A 23,294-nucleotide genomic window follows, 5' to 3' on the forward strand; every position below is an offset into this window, starting at 1 on the left:
AGATCAGCAGCCTCTGCAAAAATGAACAGCACCAAAGCAGCTCTTCCACCAGAGATGATACAAAATGTTAAGAAAATATACAGAGATGCTTTGCCTCTGATGCTTCTGCCCTGATTGAAAGGTAATAACTTCATGAGGAGAGAACAGACGCCTTCTAGCAATGATTGCTGAGGGAGAAAAGGCCAAGTAAGTTCTAGACAAAGTTCCTTTAAAAATCTTCACATGCTGATAATGAGGGACACTAACCAAGGGTGAGATCGAGTTTTGATTTTTTTTCATTACAATTCAAAATGAGTTCAAAAAAAGCCAAGCAAAAATGTTGTCGTCTTCAGAAGGTATCAGGCACCTTTTGAAAGAAGAACCTTGAAGATACCATTTTTTTTTTAAATTCAGTCCTTGCTTATCCTGACAGCATCACTTGATGGCACGATACCCTGACTCCTGACCAAATGAAAACACTGAAACCTACGCAGTATTCCCCAGAGCTGTGGGCTGCTCCTCCACCACCACATGAATGGTTATGAATGGGTTTGAAGACACATTCTAACCCAAAGCATGTCGTTTCAGCACTTCACCGCTGTAAACAAAACGTGACAGAGAGCAGCAGGGCATTACGTCTGAATTGCACACAGGAATGGGACGCTGTCTGCCAGATTTCTCAGCCAAGAATAATTCTCAATATTGTTATTATCTTGGGCTGTGTGTGGTAAGCTAATTTCCACTTCCAGTTACACCAAAGCAAATTCAGAGCAAGTCCATCAATCGAATTATTTTAAGTCAGAGGATAATCTGTCTACGTGCATGGGTGCATACGGACCTGCATCCATTCCTGAGATGCTCAGGCAGATCAGCTCTGTGGCGCTCATGTCAGAGCCATGACAGAATGCTTTTCTGAGATTAATAAGTGACAGAGAGAAGGCTGTTTCCAATGGAAAAAGGAAGCCAAGAGCTGGCTTGTTTCCATGGAAACAGTAGCAGCAGCAGGCAGAACAGCTGTAGAGAAAAAGGCAGAAGTTAGGGAGGCAGAAATCTTTCTGATTTTACCTCACCGCTATGTCAGTGCCACCAGATACCATCTAAATTTAATGCAGATCAGAGTGGCTTACCTTGAGCGGGTAACTTCTTAAGCAACTACTTGCAATTAAGACTCTTAACAGCCAGCATTCCAGAAATGAATTAATGAAAAGTACTTATGAGTTAGCCTGTGCACCCATGAAGCCATGGAACGTGTGAATACCCATAGCAGCGATGCGTCAGTGTTTGTCCCAGGCACAAAGGTGCTGTTGCTTTAAAAGCAACCAATGTAAATGAACGGATTCTTTTCCCACTTAAGAATAAACACTACACTCTGATTATCAAGATCGCAAGAGGAAAGCCTACTCTTCTAGTTTCTTTGTAATCTCTACCGTCTTCTTTATACAATCCTATAACCATTTTCAGATAGGAGAAAAATCTTCGTAAATCACAAATTTGTAAGACTTGCACTTAGAAATTAAATGCCAGTTCTGTCTTTAATAAAGCAAGTAAGCCCTGCACTTCACTATTGATGTACACTCTGAGCTGGCCGTATCCTCCCCACTCCATTCATGGTGTGTCTGTCAGACTATCCCAGCAGCGCTGCTTCCACCAAAAATAAAAGCCGTTTGCATCCTGAGCAGCCCACATAAACCACCCTGGTACCCAGCATGTATCCACCTACCTGGAAAACAGTGCACAAGCCACCAAAGAAAGATGCAAGTTAACTTCACTAAGAATGCTTTCCCACATGATTTCTGGGGCTCTAAGCCTTGAGGGGACCCATTAACCCCATTCTCTCCCTTGCTTGCCTCCCTCACTTCGCCAACCCTTCCCACAGCTGACCTCTCTGAGTGCTGGAGGCCAGAAGTGTCACTGCAAGCAGCCTCCAAAGGCATCATCGCAGGTACAACCGCACACAGGAGCTTCTCTTTTCCAGCAGCACACAGCCTGGCATCCCTGTCCCATCCCTGCTCTGTGCATAGACAGACAGGCTGCTCCTGGGGACAGACAGACAGCTATGAACACTGCGAGTCCCCGTGCAGCTTCTAGTTCCTGTGCTAAATGCAAGAATAATCCACAATCCTTAACAAAAATCAATGATGAAACTAATTATTTCTTTAAACAGCATCATATTTCAACTATTATTCAAAAATAAAAGGCCTTAAAAGCTTAATTAATTTGAAATATGGTATCTGAGATTGGCGCTGACATTCTGGGTCCCGCCGGGCATCTGCAGACACTCTGTCAAACTCAGTGCTAATTACATCTCGCGTACTTCCTTGCAAACTATTTGGACGTCTCTCTGCACATTACTAAAGCATAAAGAGCCCCTTGTGCTCACGAGCCAAGGACCATCAGAGACTCCAAAATACCCCACCGTTGTTAACCAGTCACAAACACAACACACCGTGCAATAAGAGTTGGGTGCAGAACTGCATCACACAGGAGGATTTGGCTGCCCAATGCGTCTCATGCTAGGGCAGCTCTTACACTGGGACCTCTCCATCCAGACAGCAGTGCTCTATCAGAGAGCAATCTGTGAGAGGCAGTTTCGGGGAGCTCAAAGCAAAAGCAGTGCCACTGCACCCTTCCTTACAATCCACAGACACAGAAATCCAAAATGGTGAAATGAAAACAAACGATATTCAGACGCAACTCTTGAACTTGAGACACAAAGGAAAGTGTTGCAGGTTTCAAAGCAATCGCATGCATACGATGCGCATTACATTTTGTATTTACAAGAAGTATGGCTAGCAGATGTCACTATCAAACTGCATATATTAAAGTTGATTTTTTCAAGTCCTTAATGCAGTACACCTTTTTGTCAACAGATGAGTTCCACTGTTTATATAACATCGCTGGATGGTCTTGCTAGAATAATCTGTGCGTGCACTATCCCCCAATAGGTTACCATGGCAACTTATATTTGAATTTCTATAAATTTCTATTTTTAGAGACTACAGTTTAGGATAAAGAAAAACAGAAATATTAACTGCCACCCCATTAATAACCAACATCCAGTTTTTCTCAACATCACGTTCCTCCGAACAGACAGTGCGGAAGTTCAATCAGGCAGCACTGCTACGGATCACCACCGTCATTAAGAAAGTTTACCAGCAAGCTGTCTCACCACCATCCCAGCAGTGCATGAGTCAGGAGCTCGCACTGCGAGGCACAATTGATGCTCACGGAGCTTTTCTTGCGCTCAGTAAGGATCTCACCCAAATATTTTTAGAGTTAGTCATCATTTCAGCTGATACACAACAACGCTGCGTTTGCCAGAATACTCAGAAAACAAAGTGTCTATCTCAGGTGCGGGGAAATACTGAACTGACAATGGCAGTTCAGCTCCCAGCTGGGTGTACCACCACCCGAACTGCCACACATTGGGGTGTGGGTGCAGGCGTATGCTGGCCTCGAGGCACAGAGGTGCCCCATGCTTCCAAGTTGCCAGCAGCAATCCGAGCAGCCTGCCTGAGTGGGGGGGGTGCAGGGGGAAATGACTGCACAGAGCAGCAGCGCTGAACAGAACCAGAACTTGGAGCTGCAGCTCTGGCATTGCCTCGCTCTGCCTGCCCGTGGCTGAAATCAGAACGTATTACTTTAAACCCCTTTCTAACTTTACGAAGCTAAATATCTTCTCTAATAGATGATCATTGCCAGCGCTCCACAAAGTTCAGTGAAAGGCTCCGTGCCATAAAAGCTGCAGATCTGCTGCTGTCAGCAGCTTCTCCAGGAGCGGTGGGGAACACCACACTGCTGTTAGGTCAGGTACCGACAGCTGAACTCTGCTGAGTTCGGGCAGCCAAGATGTGAGCTGCGTGTGTGTCCTTAATGAGCAACAATACAAACACTACCAATGTGTATTCTGAACACAGCCTGCTCTAGAGACAACTGGGGTACCAGCTGGAGCTCGGCACCCCCTGACACCCCACTCTCTGTCAGGCTGTGGTGACTCCAGTGGCACTGTTGGGGACAGTACTGATCGCTGACACAGGATGAGGTCTGGGTTCTTCACAGGGACACCCAGTGAAAGCACTGTGAAATGCTTCCTGCAGCTTTAAATCCAAACCCATTTCAACCACGAGCTCTTTCTCATGTGCTGCAGGCAGGACTCGCTGCTGGGTGCTGTTCCCACAGCTGAGTTCAAGGCATCACTGCATATTTCTCCCAGAGGTGTTACAACCATTTGCTTGTTCCACGGGTTAGAAAGCAAAACCCATCACCACCAACAGCAGTAATTACAAGTCAGGGCTGAAACTCGCACCGTGCTCCAGCACAGAAGAAAGAGCCAAAATCTAAAACGCCACCTGTCAAGAACTCGCTGAGGACCAGTGCTCCCTCACAGCCCTCAGCTGCAGAGCTATGAGGGCTACCCTGACAGGCAGAGGGCAGGTGGGTGCCCTGTCATTGGGTCCCACAAAGCTCATCAGGACAGGAGCACCGAGCAGGAGCTGCCAGCAGAGCCCTCCTGGAAGGGCTGTGGGCAGCCACCACCTCATACAACCCAACACTTCCCTGAAAGCCAGAGCACATGGTGCCTACACAGCCTTGCATGCCCCCAGAACAGGCACTTAGAGCCCACTGGCACACAGCGTGGTCCTCCAGTCAGTAGCACTCCCACATCTCCACTGAGACCAGGACAGCGGGCACAGCTCAGCCCAGAGGGGCTGGTGTCACACCTCACAGCATCCCACCACAGCACCACTCGACAGCCCACCCCGTGGAGGCTGACCTCCACCAAGACGCCCCACGCTGCCAGCACCCCGAGGCTCCCGAGGCACCACCACCGCCATCACCCAGACGTGACGACGCATCTCCCGGGAGCGCCGTCGGTGGGCGCTTACCCTGGCGGCCCGGGAGGAGTAGGGGTCCTCGAAGAGCGCCCAGACGCGGGGCTGCAGCCGCCTCCAGCGCCCACCCTTGCCCTCGGCGGCCGCCGCCACGTCCTCGATGCCCAGCCGCTTGGCCGCCATGTCGTCGTCGTCGCCGTCGGGAGGCGGCTCGCCCGTCAGCAGATCGGGCGCCTCGAAGATGTCAAGCGCTTCCTCGGCGTCGCGGTGCTGCCGGTAGGTCATCCAGCAGCAGGGCTCCACGTCGGTCTCGTCGATGCCCCAGAACGCCAGCTCCTCCTCGAAGAGCGGCCCGCACACGTCGGCGGGGCAGTGCAGCTTGCCGGTGCGGTAGTAGTTGAGCACATAGGCGAAGACCCCCGGGTGGCGGTCGAAAAAGAATTCGCTGGCCCCGCCGCCGCCCCGCGGGCTGCAGCCGCTGCCGGGTTCGGGGCAACCGCCCGCCGGCGGGGCCGCGTTGGGGGGCGGCGGCGGCGGCTCCTCGGCGCCCGGAGACTCGCCCTGCGACTCGGCGGCGAGCAGGGCCAGGCGGGTGCCCGGCAGGGTCTTCAGGGTGCTGCGGTAGGTCTCGTGCCGCGTGCCCCCCACGTTGAGGATCACCCTCTCGTTGTCCTCGAGCTTCCCCATCGCTCCGGGTGGGACATGACTGGGGCGGCGCGGGGCGGAGGAGCGGGACGAGCTTCTGCCTTCAGCGCGGACAGAGAGAAGGAATGAAGGAGAAGCCCCCCCGGCATCCTCGCGCCATTCCCCGCCTATCCCGGCCGCCTCCGTCCCACCCCGTTTCCCGGCGCGATGTCCCCGCGCCGAGCTCTGCCTCCCGCCGCCCCCAAGGGCTCCGCTCCTCCTCGAGCCGATGGCACGGAGCGCGGGCAGCCGGTACCGAACGGCGCCTACAGACTAAGCACACAAAGAGACGTGGGAGATCCGCGTCTCTTCCCCCCGCCTCGAACCCTGAGAGGGGAATAGCCGCGTGCAAGGGGACGCGAGCCCCGGCAGCAGCAGGCAGGGCGGAGGTCGCTGCCTCTCAGACGCGCCCGCGGCGGGGAGAGTCGGGGAAGGGCTGCTCCCGGCCCCCGCCCCTCAGTACCTGGACCGGCGGCCCGGCGGCGGCTCCTCGTCTCGGGCGTCGGCGGCTGAGCGAGAGCTACTTGTTGTATTGCTCCGCGTTCAGGTGGCCGCGCCGCCTCCCCCCGCGCTCAACTCCGGCGGACGGAGAGGCGGCTCCGGCCGCCCTCGTGGGAACCCCGCGGCCATGGCGCACCGCGGGCGGACACCTGAGGCCGCGCCGCTCCGGCACCGTGCGCGGGGAGCCGAACGAGAGCCAAACCGCGGCCGGGGCCGAAGCTCCTCCCGCGGCGGGGGCAGCGCCGCCCCCCCACAGCCTTCGGCCCCGCCGCCGTGTGCGGGTCTGCTTCGGGAAAGCAGCGCGGAGGGATGGGCGGGTGGCTGCGGGTGTACGCATCGGTACACCCCGTCCTCCGTGTGCTGAGGGAGGGGGAAGGGGGACAGACCGAAGGTGAGAGCTCCTGTAATGTACCAGGGGAGCGAGTTGGACCCTGTCCGTGCCTGTGCCAAGCTCGCTGCCTCCAAGGAGGCTGAACTGTTTCATACAGCATTCCTTTTTATATTCCTTTTTGCTCTCTACTGAAGTTAGTCAAAGGGAAGTAGGCATTCAGACTCAGAGGCTGAAAGAGGGGCTTTCAGCCCTAGAGGCTCTGCCTGCCAGGCAAAGCGAGAGGCGATTCCTCATAGTGCTTCCTCGGGAAAAAGTTCTTCCTCTGCACGCAGGGCACTGCTGGCACAAGGCGGGGTAACAAACGGGATGAGGCTGTCTGAAGTGTCCCCCTCCATGTCAGAGACTCTGGCTGGACGCTGCTGACTTAGGGGGGCAGAGCTCTGCTGGCAGCGTTGCTCGGAGGACACCGTGCTTGGACCACATTGCCCTAACCCAGATCTGTCTCTGTGGGGCATCCGTGATGTAAATACAGCCACCCAGAGCAGCAGCAACTTTCAGAAATGAGTTTCAAAAGCATGTTGCTGATGTAGGTTTTGAAGTTCTTTAAAAAAAAAACAAAAAACAAACAAACAAAAAAAAACCTGGAATATTTCCTGCCAAGGTAGATAAAGTCAGTCAATGAAAACTCCTGAGAGCCAAAATTAATATTCAGTTATAGAGTTGGAAATCCGGTGGAAAGCACTCACCCATCTTAAACCAGAGCAGTGCTTGCTTCTCTTTGCAGAGGGGATGTGTGAGAGAGGGGACACAGGGGAGGGCAGAGCAAAATGAATATTCATCATCTTCCCTCTGACCTAAGAGAGGTTTCTGGAGAAATGCAACACAATGGAGCACTGCAGCATTCATCCCTCATGGAAAGCCATGGGGTGGCAGCAGCTGCCAGAGCACCAGGCAGGCTGTATCAGTGCAAGTGCTGGGATGGCCCCTTGGTTGCCACTGCCACCCAGAGCCCATGTCCATGTCGGGATCCGGCCTAAGGTCTCCTTCACAAGGACCAGCCACCACTACAGGGACTAACAGGGATGGCATCTCACAAGCAGAGTTTTACTGTTGTACCCCATAACGCAGATACCATGAGGAAGGCCCGTGTTACGAGAAATTAGCTTATGCTTCAGACTTCCTTAAGATAGAACGGGGGGGGGGGGGGGGGGGGGTTTACTTGTGGGAAAGAATAAGCCACAGAAATAATTTTTCTAACTGGTAAGACAAGAATGGTCTCTTCTATAGCATAACATTCCATCAGTCAAGTCAAAGCATCTGTATCCTACAATCTCTGTTTCCAAATATAATGCTTTTCATTTCTCTGTGTCACTCTTCCCTGTGTTTCCAGCATGCGGCACATTTCTCAATGAAGGATGAAATTATGTCAGACATTGAGTTCCCAGAGCCAGTGTTTTATTAAGTGATACCAGCAAACACGCAGACAATATTCAACATAGGTGGGAGAATTAGCAGTTATGAATTAATTTCACCCCCCACAGGACACAGAATTTTGGCACCACCATTTTGCAACAGAAGCAGAAACAAATTAGACATAAGTACGAGAGAAGCGTTAGGTTAGACTTACCATGAAACATGTCTGCAAACAAACAAAACAAATTAAACCTATCCACAGACTGTCAAACATTTTCAGGTAAAAGTTTAGTGGGAACATTTCTGTAGCTCAGGACTGTGAACTTTCCATGAAGAACTGAGTGACACTGAGCAGTACACAACCAATTTTCCCTACTGGGTAGGAGGGTTCCTATGGGATTGCTTTAACTGAGAAAGCAGTGACATCAGATGCTATTAGATGATGAGCATTTTAGCTACTAGAAGCTATATTCTTCTTGCAAGCTTGAGTACTGCAGTGCAAAGTCATTGAATGAGCAGCTGTCTAAATGAAATAAATGGGAGAAAGGACAAGGCAGAAAAGAAAAGCAGATCTGATGGAGAAAGCCACACTCTAGATTCACCCGCCCCTCCATAGGAGCTCAGTTGACTAGAGGCAGCTAACCTTCCCAGCTGCCTTCTGGGGTGAAACACAAGGCAGAAGCCTCTGAGTTTCTCTGGTGTGGGCACCATCTCTTATTTTTCATACGATGTTGTAATTGGAGAACGAAGAAATCAATTTTATAATTGAGAATTACAATGAAGATAGAGCAACAGCCAAAATATGATCAATTTATATCAGGTTAGTTGATGATTAAATAAGCAAGTAATTATTTTAAATATTTGCCATCATTAGCATGTTATTAAGGTTCCACTTATTTCTTTTGCTTGTTTTTCCATTCTCCCTATTATTTATAATCATTCTCACTGTTTGCATGTACTAATTCATTCCAGAACTTGTGCAACGTGACAGCCACATTATACTGAAGTGCACTGGTGATAAATCAGAATCACCATTCGGAATTTGGGGACAAAAAAGAAGTCTTGGATTAAGTAAATGTCTGTAAAATACAACTGTTAGAAGCCATGGGGTAATTAAACCGCACAAGGCTAGAAGCAGAGCCAGCAGAAAGATGTCATCATTTTTCATTTCTAGAGCACAACTGCATTTTTAGTCAATGCAGTAGAAATGTAAATGTGGTTTGATCAATACCACGGAATTGGTGAAAATAGGTCTCCTTGTAGAAAATGATCCAAAAAAGCAACTGAGATTGGATGAGATGAGCAAAATGTGGAAGTGTTCGTGCTCTCCAATAGTCCCCCCGGAGCAGGCAGAAGTCCCCAGTATGGGCCAGTACACGTACACAGATGTGTTCCACCCACCTTCTGCCATCACAGATCTTCAGCTCTTTGTGCCATCCTGGTGAATGGGGTGTCACTCACTGGAAAACAAAAAACTGGAAGAATTCCTCTTATATATATTAAAGAAAGAAAAAGTAGACGACTCAAGTCTGGGGTCTACTGAGAAGCCACAGCACGTGTTGGAAACACAGGTGTGTGCTAACTGCACTGCCAGATTAGTATTGCACAGCACAAGTAGGGTGGGGAGTGAGTGGTAAAATCTATAGCTTTCCATATGTTAAAATAGGCTTTTGGTTTCTCTTTCCAAAAGAGGGGTGTTGGGAAGCGACATGCCCACTGAGCTGGGATTGGCACATTCTACGTTGTGCAGCTCCAGATCTTCATCACACCCAGCTCCCATTGCAATGCACACTCCACTTACCATCAATCAATATTCCAGCTGTCATTGAACAGCTAGCCCATGTTTCCAAAAGAATAGAACCACTTACTAAAGTAATTTAGGAGCGGTTTTATGTTTCATTTAATGGTAATTTTAAGGGATCTTCTCCTGAAATCAATTCAAATCTGATATAGAACCAGCATGAGATGGTGATTTATCTGAGGAAGTCAACAAACTCTCCTTCAGATGACATCAAAATCAATGGAAACACACAAAAGAACCACAACCATTTTCAGGCAGCTCCAGCGTTGCTCCACCCAGTTTTTTTGTTCCATCACAGCTGAACTAGAAATCCACCTCATCTATCATTTTCCTCCTTTCTGTGACTAACCAACTCCATTAATTTCATTAATGTTTAATAAGAGACCCCACTTTATCTACTCCAACAAGACAAGGGATCTGCTTTAACAAGTTCTCTTCTAAGGACGTGTGCACTGGTGATCTTTCAGGCATTGCTGGAGGAGCATCCATTTTCATTGATCACTGATTTTTTTAATAATGATTAATTCTCCGCTATTGATCCAAGGAGTAACAATTATGTTTTGCAATGGCTTTGTTCTCTCATCATGAGCAGTTACAGTTCATCTGTCAGAAGAAAATCCCTGGGATGCAAGTGGCAGAAGTCTCACACACAGTCTCAGTGACTGAGGCAGGCAGATCTTACATCTGATGCCATTTCTGTGCGGGAAGCAGAGGTTTCTTCAGTGTCTGCAGTCTCATACAGCAGATCCAGTCTCACTGTATGCAAGCTTGATTAATTTTGACTGCTTCCATTCAGTTGCAGTCAAGTTTTCCTCTCTGACTTTTTTTTTCATACCACTCTGCAGACAAGATTGCCCAAATCTGGACTGAGCTGTCTACTGCCATGGAAACAGAACAGTATTCTCAAGAGATAAACACTGCATCTCCTCTGCTAGCACTTCAGCCTTGCTCACAAAAGTTAGAGGTGATGGCACAGGTTTCTTTTTGCAGCCCGTGAACTTGGTTATTACTTTGCCTGGAAGGAGAGAGCCCAATAGGGAATCCCACATCCACCACTGGTTGCACCATCAGCACTTCTCCTCTGAGGGAAGGGGCCAGCAAGCCTAAGGAGCCATGCAAGCTTATGCTCAAACAAATAAGTCTTGGCAGAAACAGCCTCACTGGCTGTTAGCAGCCTTTGTATAAGGAAAAATCAAAGGAAGCTTCAAGTTTTCTTGAGTCTTTGTGCACCTTTAAATGCATCACCTTGAGCGCAGAGCAAGCTGGTCACACTGTTATACTTGATTGCCAAAGATGGCATGTCCATGCTGATCTTGCAAGCATTATAACAACATTTGATACCCTTGAGAGCTTTTCCAGATTTGTTTTGACTAAGACTCTTGCAGTAAAAGTCTAGAACAGAGATGATCGCTGGGCCCTGAACTGATCTCACCTGCCAGACTACAGCAGGGATCTGTGTCCCGTAAGGAAAGGTGAGTAAGATGAACATCTTAGCTTTAGCTATACCACTTTGCTACAGTAATTTCCTTATCCTTCTTACAGGAGAAAGGTATGTGCCTCTACAGAAAGGCCTGGTACCCTGCTTTTCCTACAGAAGTGGACAGACTGAAGTCTGTAGCACCACAGTGCATGCGCCAAAGTTAGGCAGCAGTTTGCCAAGACCTTTCTGCAATGCACGGCTGTTCCTGTACCTTCAAAGGTAGCAGTACCTTTGTGCTGTAGCACCTTCTTCATTCCCTCTCAACTTCTTTGCAAACAAAACTGAGCCGAGAGCGTTATTCCCCTTCAGTACCATTGCGCTTTAGAAAGCCAGCTCAGGTCGCTCACTGGCAGGCCCCAGATGGACCCCGAGGTTTATGGCCTGCGTCGTGCAGCTTGGTGTGCAGCCTGACAGCAGGACAGGCAGAGACAGCAGTCAGCCTGCCATTGCTGTGCAGGGGGAAGCTGCTTCAGTGCACAAGGCAGCTCACAGCGGTGTTCATGAGGCGGTCCCTCACTGCCACTTTGTGCCACTCAAATTCTTATCTGCCTTTTGTTCCCCAAGATGAAGGCCAGCAAAACAAACACACAAAATTGAAATCTTTCCTATTATATTTACGAGTAAATGCTTGCTGTCAAAAATGGAAGTACTCTCGTATCACATAATAATTTGGTTTTTTAAACTCTGCAGTCAGAAACATCACATGGGATATTCAAAGTGCCTTTTGAAAACATGAGTGACTGCTAAAGATGATCTCTTTGAGAGTTGCTCAAACAACAAAAATCATCCTGTTCTGAAATCCTGCCTTCTTAGGGTTACTCTCGTCTGGTGTTCCTGCTAATCTGTGCAGAGAAGATTTACTCTGACTTTTAAATTATCTTTTCTTTCTACCAATTATCGATATTTGTTAAGCAAGCAGCAAGCTGAAATGCCTGTGCTTACATTGCACTGCAGCTGCTTGTATCATTAGCATAATATTCCTTTCTACAGCTCTCTCCCTCTCCTCCAACACAGATGTTACATTTCCTGAGGCAAGAACTGCACCCTGAGGGAACTGCTTTGCCCAGCTCTGGGCTTCAAAGCTAGAAAATGCACTAATGTGACTGACCCAGCACAGAAAGATTCTTCCTCACCTAAAGAATTATAATAGAAGCCCAAAAGCAAAGAGAGTCGCCCAGGAGCAGCCTGCCATCCCAAGTGTAACTTTAAGCTCCTCCAACGCTGTGACTGAAAGACTGCCAACCATGCTCCAGAAAGGGCCGCTCCAGTTTAAAGTCTACCAGAATCACAATTAAGACTCATCTACAGTTTTTAATAACTCCTTGACTTTGGCATTTAGCATTAATTTAGAAAATTGCTTTGGAGGTTCTTCGGGTCTGCTCCCATCCTACAGTCACCTGGCCCCTTCCTTGTGCAGAATGCGGTCACGAACACAGATGGACAAGACTGACAGCCCATGGGCTCTCCACAGGGAGGAGCATCACTGCACCCTGTTTTGTCACAAGCACACTCAGCTTCACAGAACAGAAATGGCATAATCCACTTCTGAGAGCACAGAGGCATGTCACAAACCTCCCCCCACATTTTTATTAATTTGTATCACTAATTGACATTTACCATTACGATTTTTGCTTGATGATTCTCAACATTTCCCATCAGGACAGATACTAGGAATTGGCAATTTCAACAGTCTTCTTCGCTATGGTTACTTGAAACTATGCAACAATAATGCCTGGAAGCACATTAAATCCACAAAAAGCAGAATATTATAATTTGGACTACACTTTGTTGCCATATCAGGCACTTCCAAAATGCTGCTTTCAAAAAAATGAAAAGTTCCAGCACCAGTTTGACCTCTGTTGGTGTTTATTTGGTCTTGAAATGCTGAAAAAGGGACAATTCAACAACATCTACTGCATGAAAACAAGTGCAATCCTCACAGATGAAGCTTGTGCTTAATGACTAACATCTGCAAGGCGAATACTACCGTCAGAGGAAGTGACTTCAGGGGAGTAATTTTACCAGCATGAGTACAGGATCTAATTCATGCCAAGACGAATCACAGGATCTAAGAATTAGTCATAGGAGTCATTAATTGTGCACTTACTTAACATAGGTTGTAAGAAAAGGGAGTAGTGCTTAAGATAGATCACTGAAGCTGCTATTCTAGTTTCCACTGATTTTAACATGCACACTCCTATAATGGCCCAGGGTTTCCTCACATAAAGTGTAAAGCAAGGTAAAGTAGGCTTCCCCCACAGCATTTTCCTACCAAAGCGAGTTTTGTGAGGGCCCTGGCCAAACCTCAAAGTAAGAACAGACATGGAGTTATCAATAGCCCCAGAGACAGGATTGATTAAAAAAAAAACCAAAAAACCAGACACCACAAGTATCCATCCTTGACACTGAGAGGTACCCTCGTAACGGAGACATTTGGAATCTGAATTAATCAGTTCCTACTGAGTTTAGCTCCCAGCTTCCATCAAGGCAAATCCCTGCTGCCTTTCTACTGTTTCATCTCCCCTACTGCCCCTAAAAGTACTATTATTTGATGTCTTTTGCTTTTTTCCTTTTTTTATGTATTTGCTTTAGTCCATCTCCGTTCACTCTCTACCCTCTCCATTATACTTGCTTGCAGCCAGACCACATAACTGCTTGATGTTTTCAAAAGCTAAAAAACAAAACAAAACAAAAAAGAACAGTAGCTTCACCATAAGGTCAGCTTTCTTGTTCTAGTGTGGCCAAGACAAAAATTTAGATGTAAGTCATCTCCATCCCAAAAGCTGCCTAGGAGCCAGCAGCAAGGTAATGCTGGGGCATCACAAGGGCTGTTTGAAAAGCAGTGCCTCTTATTTTACTATGTTGACCCCTGACATCAGAGGCAGATGTTGGTGGTATGGCCACAGAGGCTGAAGCTTCCCACCAGTGTCCCATTACACTTTGTTGCTGTGACAGATGGCAGCAGAGGGGCAGTCTGACACAACGGCACTGATGTGGAAGTACATATGAAGCAATAGTGTGTCAATGAATTCCTCCATGCAGAAAAAAATGCACCTACTGACATTCACTGATGCTTGCTGGATGCTGATGGAGACCAACCAGAGGCAGTGATCACCATGAGGAAGTGGGGTGGTGCATTTCAGCAGCGGTAACTGTGGGTCGCTTGCGCTAGTGCTGATGTTTACAAGCATGGCATGTGGTCTGTTGTTCATTGCTAGTGAAAATGCATAGCTAATGGAATTGAAAAATATTGTTTTGTACCTGAGAATTTGCTCTATCAAATGGTGTTACTGTGCTCTTTGTATCTGTTGTAATTTCCCTGGAAATAAATAGGAGCTATTACTTTTGGAGAAGTGTGTGCGGGTTTGTGTGTGTGCATATACATATATAACTCCTGTGGGGAAAAAAAAACAGCTTATTTGGGTCTGGAAGGAAATGCTAGCTTCCTCTGTCATCACTGGTGTTACCTCAGGATTACAAAGCAGAGTCCACCTGACTCAGCTTCCAATAGACAAAGGTAACAACATGAAAGCCCAGTACAGAATTGACTCAGTCTCTAATTCATGACTATAAAGGAGAGGAAAGATAGATTATTAGATGTTATACACACAGAAAAAATTAACGCTATTTTGTACCAGCCCCTTTTCTTCCACAGAAACTTACCTGTTTTGCTTTTGTATGGGCTTATGTAGACCAACACAGAAGAAATCAACTCTAGGCTTTCTGTTTTACATGAGAGATAACCTGTTCAAAACCAGACACAAACTAAAGAGTACCTCAGTGTGCACGTTTTAGCAGGGATGCTGTCCCTGAAGGAGAACAGAATTTGATCATCTGGCCGTGGCTTTTAAGGAAGAAAAATAAGTTTGTGTGTGTAAATCAGTCAGAACACCTTATCTTACCACCAGAGCTATCCCAGGTGAGGATGCTACATTTCCATTAACTGACAAAAGAGAAAATTCTGATTATTTGTACTGGTGCTTGTATTTTGCTTCTTAAAATGTCCACAAACATTCAACCAGTATTACCAGTGCACATTTGCTTGATGAAGTGGTCTCAGACCTTAAGATTGAGAAGTTATATCACTTCATTAATTTTCACTTGTCTTCTGGGACTGCATGCATTTCTTAGGACAAAACATGCTTGCAGCATAATGGACTTCTCCTATTCTCAATTACATCAGACTGCTAAGACTTCTTAGCATAAATTTAAATTAGGCTGTCATTAAGACCACTAGTTTCTAGTAATTTCAAGGAAAGAAGCCAGTTCTGTGGCTGAGAACAGCACGTTTAAAAACACATTCTAGTTCAGAAAACATAAGCAACTTTGAGATACTAAGGCACGAAATACAGAAAAGAGTTTTGTTCAAACACATTTAGAGGCATTAAGCCCCAGCAGATATATCCAGAAAGTGTTAAAGTTACAAAGCATTGACCAAAGAAAAGGCTTTGGGTTCATCAAATGATTCACAATTAAAAAAGAACAAATCAGAACACAATTAAGCAGAGCATTGAGACCGCTGTTACTAAGAACGTCTTTTGACAGCTTTTCTGAGTACTGGAACACAGCAATACAGATCACAACGGTTGGTTATTCTCAGTTCTGAATAATTCAACCATAGAAGCAGATTTCAAGCCCCTTCAAACAAACAAACAAACTTATTAGATACTGAGAGAAAAAGAAAACCTGTTGGGGTTTACAGAGTCGCGTTGCTGCCCTGCCTTTCTTTGCTATCTGATTTCCAAAGAGGAACAGTACCAAGATCTACAGCATTGATGGGTGCTTGCTTCCAATACAGAAAACAAAAAGAATCAGATGTCACAGACCTTGGTTTGAATATGGTTTCAGTCCTTCTGGTTTTACAAGTAACTGTGAGCACAGTGTGCCAGGTCTGCATAGAAGTTTGTGTCAATTCTTTGCCACTTTCTTAAGCTGACAGAACAAATAACAGCAGGCAAATGGAAGATGACTTTTTAAAACAGGAGCTTTTGTGAACTCCATTAAAAATTCAGAGACATTATAGCTGATGTTTAGAGGCAGCCACTGATGTGTAACTGACCTTGAAGTTAATAGAAATGAAATACCTAGAAGGTTTTTCAGAATTACCAAAGTACATACTTACATTTTTTAGGCAATTTTTGACCTTTAGAGATTACTGTAGATTAACCAATTAAAATTTTGACTTCAGATGAAGAAGCATTACTACAAAAATTATAGAAATATCATTCATGTACATCATTCACCTAAGTTTTGTGCTAAGAACAAAATTTTAAAAAGCACTTCATTTGCAGCACATAGGACCTGTGCAGCTTCTGCTGAGTGTGTCCATTTCAGAATCACCAGTTCCATGACCAACTGACAGAACCTTACCAGCAAGAGAAATTTCAGCAGGAATGGGGAATAAAAAGATTGTAATGAGCCACATCAGAACTCTTCTTAGAATAAGCAGTGACAGAATTTTGCTTTGTTTTGTAAACCAATGCAGACATTTGCAGCCTCAAAAGAACTGGGAAAAAAAAATCCTTCATCTGAAGGTTCAGAGCAGAAACTGCAATTCTAATTACAAGAAAGGTCAGGCTACAGAAATTCAGATGATAACAAAAATACAAGTAATTAGAACACAAAAATGCTGTATCTAGAACAAACCAGTCAGACACAGAGGGTTTGAAGTCCCTGATTTTAGCATTCATTTCAGCACTGTCCTTAAATTTCTGTAGAACACAAATTCTGTTTCCGAGGAAGTCCTCTGAACCCCAAGCTATACATTCAAAACTGGTCAGACCAGCAAGAGGAAAAGGAATATACTGTAATTGCATAAGCTTAAGAAATGCAGTTCAACACACTGTTAATTTTGGTGAGAGGTAAACGGAAACCAAAGGTATCAATACATACATATATAATTTATTAATAACACGTTTTATTACTTAACACAATTAACCTTACAGAACTAAAAGGATATATTACATAGAAAAGCTTACCTGGCTAAATATCTGAAGTAGTAAGAAATATTTTAATTCAGAATTTAGTTTTTGGTGCAGTGGTGCTCTTTCAATATAGATTTTTCTGATCTATACTTTTAAATTAGACACGAAGTTCTGCATATCAGCCTGACAAAGGACATAATTGCTTAATTTAAAAAAAAAGTCTCAGAAATTCAAAGTAGACAAGTCAGATATTTACATACAAATCTGATTTGAAAATAATTTAGCAAAATATAGGCAGAAAAAATATACCTTTGCTGATTAAGCCTTTGGTATTCAACATTCAGCTTCAGACGCCTGACCAAGACGAAAAAATAAGATCAGTAAAGATGAGCTGGGTACTGGCTTCAAAACTAATTTGTGTGAACTTCTCTGCATTTTCAGTACAGCAGACGTCCTCCAAATTGGATGAAGATGGCCTTTTCCAGGCTGATCACCAACACAGTAAAGGAGAAGTAAAGCAAATAATGTTTTAAGAGCAATTATACTATTTTTATAAAATAAAACTGAAACAAAAAAAGATACCGTGCCTACACTGTCAAAACAATCATAAAACTGTTTTTTTTTTTCTTGCATTACTCATACATACATTTTAGTATTCTATTCCCACTTACTTTTAAAATAAGTCTCTTTGTTCAAACATCCACTGAATGATGCCTCCTGGTATGGGGAACAGGCCATGACAGTGCATAAAGAGCATTTCCATTAAAACAGTGGTCATTTCTGCTCAACAGGCACTCTAAGAAACTTACCATGTCTTGTATGACTCTGAAAGCATCTAAAATTTTCAGTCCTTGTTATCAATATAAAGCAATAATTATTAAGCAATGCACATCATGATCAAATCCTCCCTTATGTAGCTCTGCTTTTGTTCAGGAGGAGTCTCACCCTCATTTTTGTCTTCTTCCACTCTAAATTCCCCAAGGGTTCCTTAAGATGTTAACAAAATCATCATCATCTGTGATTCCAATACTTAATCCTTCATAGTAATCTTCAAACTCAGAATAGGACACTTCTTCAGGATTGCTGCAGGATTCTCCTAATGTCTCTAGAAATGACACTTTAATTTCTTCTTCTGTAGCTTTGCCTGTGAAAGTTTATTTTTTTCCATCAAACACATTTCTAAGACCAGTGAATATACAGCTTTTAGTCTATTTTAAGAAACGAAAACTTAAAATTCAATATTCTGACTTCACAGGGGGCAATGAAATCATTTGTCCGCCTGGTATCAGCTGCAGTATTTACCTTACTTTGATAGCAAATGATAGCATTAAATATAAATGGAAACATGAGGCCAAAGTCAGTTTCAATGGATTATGAGATCAAGAAGATTTTTCCTCAAATGACTGAGAAAACTGAACAATGTATTCTTTAATTAAAATGTTGGTAATTCAGAGGTAGACTTGTAACAAAACATGCATTTAACGTGAAACAAACTCAAAGCTCTAGAACACATTAAGATATGACTTTCATTCAAAAACATTCCGGATTGACAAGTGCTTTTTTGTGACTTAATCAAGATTATAATCAGATAACTTTTACTGCACTGAGGAAAAAACTGGAGAAAATACAGCATTATAGAGAAAAAAAACTGCACGTCCATCATCCTTAAGCCACAGGCTGTCCTCATGTGTTACTATGATGTTGCTGGCAAAACAAAAAACATCCTCTTCTCTATAGGTAAAATAGAAGGGGTCAAGACATCAAGGAGGCTTTCACAGTAATGAGTCCAATACATTGGAAATGTTGTTTTAGAAACTGACCTACAAAGATTTAAACTCCTATTGTGTTTTTTTTTTAGCAGCAAGAGTTTAAACACGCTGCTATCTTCATTATCTTTTCAGAATTCTCAAACATTTCCTCAGTAAAGAGGAACAACCATGAGCAGAAATAAATGAATAATTTATTCAGAAGGAACTTCAAGTGATGAGAAAATCGTGTCACTTGGAAACCTTCTGTATATTGAGAGAGAACAGGAACATGAAAGGGAGAGCATCCTCCTAATTTAAGACTGCTAATATTGTGTATGTCAGTGAGTGCTTGCACACAAGAGCTAAGATACAACTACTTAAATACAGTCCTACAAAGGTAAGGAAAGAAACCTAGCCTGCATATCTGAAGTCTTCGCAGTGTGATAAAAGTATTAAAATCATACAGATGAACTGCAGTACTATTTATAGTCCTGTTTCATGTTATGGATAACCAGAGGAGAAAAGTTCTTGTCAACAGCTGAAGTCTAGGCCAACACAAAAACATGTTTGCAGCAGTCTCTGAATCTGTTTTCTCTGCTAACACGGTGAATTCATTAATTACAGGTATATTCTTTTTGTTCATATGAATTACCTGCCAACACTAGAGGATGTTTCTTTGCACAGTAACATTTTCTGATGTCTACCATGGGAACACTTCCAGTTTTGTTGAAATCTAGTTTCATATAAGCCTAAACAAGGTAAAATAAAAAAATAATAAAAAAAAAAGGAAATATTTAAAGATCAAATATACTCACATTCTTAATACGTACTTCTAGATCTTTTGCAATTAATTATTCTGACATAACCATTTTACATAAGTAAACTGAGTCTTCCATCACTGACACTTGGATGCCAGTAAAAGATTCTACGGTGGGGAATTTTGCAATCATTTTATTTCAACAACTTTCACATTAAATGCTGTCCCTCACAAACTCAAAAAAAAATTGTATTCTCTCCAAAATTTCTAGCACATCCCTGGCATCTGCAGTCAAGATGCTTCCTTTCTGCCTCCTCCAATTAGTATGATTCCAGTGTCATTCCAATAGAGGCTTCTTCAGCACTTCTTACAGCAGCTTCATTCTCATTCCAGCAGTTTACTTTTAATACACACACTCAATGCAGAAGGCCAGGAGAGTCAGATCCTTCATAATTAAAAGTTTCAAAGTATGTGTCATAGTTTTTCATTATGATATTCCATCCCTACAATACTGGCTGATTTGCAATCAGTGTTTCATATTGGAAATGGTTCCACAATACACTGGCACTACAGTTTGTCTTTCCAATTTCTAGATACACATTTAACAAATGACATTTCCAATATAAAAAACTCTCACTAACTTAATGCCTCTAACTGCACATTTCAAAGAAGGCAAGTATTATTGCCTCTATTTCACACATTGGAAGAAAAAATGAGCGCACAGTATATACAGATCACAGAGTGATCTGCCAAAATACAGAAACAGACTTTTGGAAGATACTGCTTCAGAGTGCCAGATGCTTTACACGCTGGAGTGAACTGTAAGAATAGCATACAGACTCAATCTCAAAATAATAAAATATTTGATTCTGGGTGGCAGAGTTCAAAACTAAATTTCATTCAACAGTGAAACAGCATGCAGTCTTCCAGTTTACATTCATTTTAATTCACTCCTTTGACAATTAAAAAAGACAATTACCAGGAACAAAATGTAAGGAAAAATATTGAAATAAATAACCAACTCCAAAAGTTAGACTGCAAAATATCTACAATTACAGTGCAGTAAAACTTACTTTTCTTACAAATGCTTTCCGATATTCATTCATTTCTCCAGCTATAGCATGAATAAATTCTCCATAGTCGACTTTAGCACTCTTGCTATCATCAAGAATAAGCCATAAGGATTCAAAGTCCTGTAATTTAAAAATATTTTGCCAAAGCTTTTCATGACGTCCTGAAATAAAGCAATCGCTGCAGTGCAAACTTCACAAAGAAGAATGTCCCAATCCAAACTGACTTGAAGATTCATCAAAATAATTCAAGTTATCATCAGTCACTGGTAGCCATAATTCACGTTGTTTGCAGTTTTGATAGTTGTGTATTGTTTTTGTAAAATAATATTTAGAAGGAAGACTGGTAAGTAAATGGCATCATATACAATAACTGCAAAAGGCCCCAAAAGAAAAATAATTGCAATTCCATTCATCCCTCAGAAAGACAGCTCTTTTTCTTTATTTTCTTTTTACTTATTTCAGAATTTTACAAGGGGCTGAATGTAGAAACGCCAATGTAGCACCAGAAAAAAAAAAAGCCTTGCAAAAATTACACCATATTAAACTATAGATTTAAGCAAAGAAAAGAAGCATTTCAGTAAACTAAAGTGAGACACTGCCCATTATTACAATTTCAGTTAGACTTACCTGTTCAGACACTTCCAAATGGAATAGTTTTAGAGCTTCTTTAAAGTCTGCCTGAGAAAGAAAACCACTGCCGTTCTTGTCTATGTGTCGGAAATGTTTTCCTAAGCCTGTTACAACTCTAACTCCTCTTTTACTTAAAGTCTCTCTGAGCATACCTGAGGATTTACAGAAAGAAAAGAGTGCAATATTCAGCCAAAGTTGACCACACGTTACAGAGCTGTTATAAAAGTAAACAAAACCACAACAGCCTGTAATGCTGCAGGTTAAAACAGCCAATGCACACATCCAAGCTCTCTTACTTTCAATGATGGCATAGGAGTTTAAAATGTAACTATCAATTATTTAACATTTGAATGGAAATTGTATAAATTAGCAGGAACATCTAACAAAACATTTAGAAGATCGCAGGAGGAAAGAAAGAATGGCTCGATTACCTTCTATGTGCTGATATGATAAAACTGCTAACTTTCAATGGAATTGATCACATACATAATTTCAACAAACAACACAATTTAGTAATGCTGTACTTTGGTAAAACAAATGTTCTACTAATGAATACAGAGTGCCTCCTCTGCCTATAAACATGCTAATACATGTGGAACCAGAAACAACTATTAGTAAGTTTGTAAAATCATTCCAAACTTTCTATGCTAACATTGACAGCATTACCAACATCTGTTTTACTTCAGGGATGTCTTTCTCAGCATACCATAGCAGAAGCCATCTATTATCTCACTACATTTTCAAAGTACTGGCACCTACTTAAAAAGCAAAATGGAGGAGAGAGGAACGCATTTTTTCCACTAAAGATCAAAGTCAGAAATACATGAAAATACATCTTGCCTTCTTCCAGGCCACACCAACAAACTTTAGATATATTCAGATAATTGAGAAATCAATTTGTGTGTAAATTCAACTGTCTATGTTGACTGCCAGTTACACAGCAAGAGCACAGTAAGGTGCTCACGTTGTCATAGTTTTAAACGCAAAGCTGTGCCCTTGTCCAAAATAAGACAGGTAGGAACCTAGTAAAATTCAATTGCATATTCTAGATACTAAATTGTATTCACATATTTAGTACAAACACTGTTACAAGAGTATGAAAAAACAACTTCTCAGTGTGTAGAAATAATGGTCAAAGAACTACTGAGCACAGAAGTGATGAAATGAGAACGTGTTCTTACATTTCATCAGTGCTTTTTTAATTTAATGCCAGTTTAACAAAGGATTAGTGTTATACTTCAGCATATTTTAAAGATTTTTGTCATCACAGAAAGTAATATCATCTTGATTACACTCACAATTATTCCACACTCTTTCCAAAATCATTAAGCAGACCATCTATTTAAAGGAAAAGGAGAGTAGAATGCATTCTTCTGACAGGTTTATTCTGATATTAGATTCCAGTAATATTCTGACAAGTACCGAACTCTTGTTTAATTTTGTTTATTCAAATAGAACCTTTGAGCTGTCATCACTGCTCCTTGTATTGAACAATAAAGTTAGAGACACAGAAATGAAAATCAAGGGGGTTCTGGTAGACACAAACCTTGAATTTTCTTGAACACTCTGCCGTCATCAATCAATTGCTCAGAATATTCTTGGTTGAATTTCAAGGAGGAATCTCTACAATAATCAAAATTTAATGTTGGTTGGTTAAAATCACACATAATGTTACTTGATGGAAAACAGCTGTAGTAGAAATGCATTTTTTCCAGCAACAGCCAGAAATCCACTAAATATGAGAATGAAAATGTTGCAAGCTGAAGGAGGGACACTGTTCAGAAAAGGAATGGCCAGTAGATTGGCATAAGACCAGAGAAGAAAGAGAGCTAATGAATGAGACACTGTGATTGGGAGTCACATCCAAAGAATGTCGTGAGGTAGCTCAGAGAAGTTTCAAAAGGTTGAAATTCCTCTATGTGTTTATAAAATATCCCATGTATTTTCCACATATATTCTGAAGGAAAATGTTTCCCTCACAGTCTTTGAACTTAATGACTAGAACAAACTAGTGGCAAGGTGATTCTGCAAGAAAAGAATTAACTGGAAGTGTTCTACACTCATGTGCCTTTATTGTTAGCAATCTTAGGAGACACTGGAGACAAAGATCTGAATGAACTTATTCTTTCAATAACCTCACT

The 23,294-nt window shown here is 43.1% G+C and overlaps 2 protein-coding genes across 10 annotated transcripts in view; both read right to left on the minus strand.

Moving 5' to 3' along the window:
• Positions 1-6,265, minus strand: part of KCNC2 (potassium voltage-gated channel subfamily C member 2) — a 96,255-nt gene extending 89,990 nt beyond the window's left edge. For 4 of the 8 annotated variants that reach the window (XM_048947051.1, XM_048947043.1, XM_048946985.1 and 1 more), the window contains exons 1-2: positions 5,959-6,265; positions 4,866-5,557 (exon numbers count right to left, since the gene is read on the minus strand). In XM_048947051.1, the coding sequence (XP_048803008.1) occupies positions 4,866-5,498 (633 nt within the window). In that variant the 5' untranslated portion in view covers positions 5,499-5,557; positions 5,959-6,265. The remainder of the gene's footprint in view (positions 1-4,865; positions 5,558-5,958) is intronic. The other 4 variants (XM_048947033.1, XM_048947004.1, XM_048947013.1 and 1 more) reach the window with 3 other exon arrangements.
• A 1,459-nt stretch (positions 6,266-7,724) lies between these two features.
• The window catches only part of CAPS2 (calcyphosine 2), a 36,609-nt gene continuing 21,039 nt past the window's right edge, over positions 7,725-23,294 (minus strand). For both annotated transcript variants that reach the window (XM_048965070.1, XM_048965063.1), the window contains 5 exons: positions 22,700-22,776; positions 21,151-21,305; positions 20,524-20,643; positions 19,346-19,442; positions 7,725-18,089 (listed from right to left, as the gene is read on the minus strand). In XM_048965070.1, coding sequence (XP_048821027.1) covers positions 17,914-18,089; positions 19,346-19,442; positions 20,524-20,643; positions 21,151-21,305; positions 22,700-22,776 — 625 coding nt within the window. In that variant the 3' untranslated portion in view covers positions 7,725-17,913. The remainder of the gene's footprint in view (positions 18,090-19,345; positions 19,443-20,523; positions 20,644-21,150; positions 21,306-22,699; positions 22,777-23,294) is intronic.

The sequence above is a fragment of the Lagopus muta genome, chromosome 1 (genome assembly GCF_023343835.1).
Source record: "Lagopus muta isolate bLagMut1 chromosome 1, bLagMut1 primary, whole genome shotgun sequence".
NCBI classification, from domain to species: Eukaryota; Metazoa; Chordata; class Aves; order Galliformes; family Phasianidae; genus Lagopus; species Lagopus muta.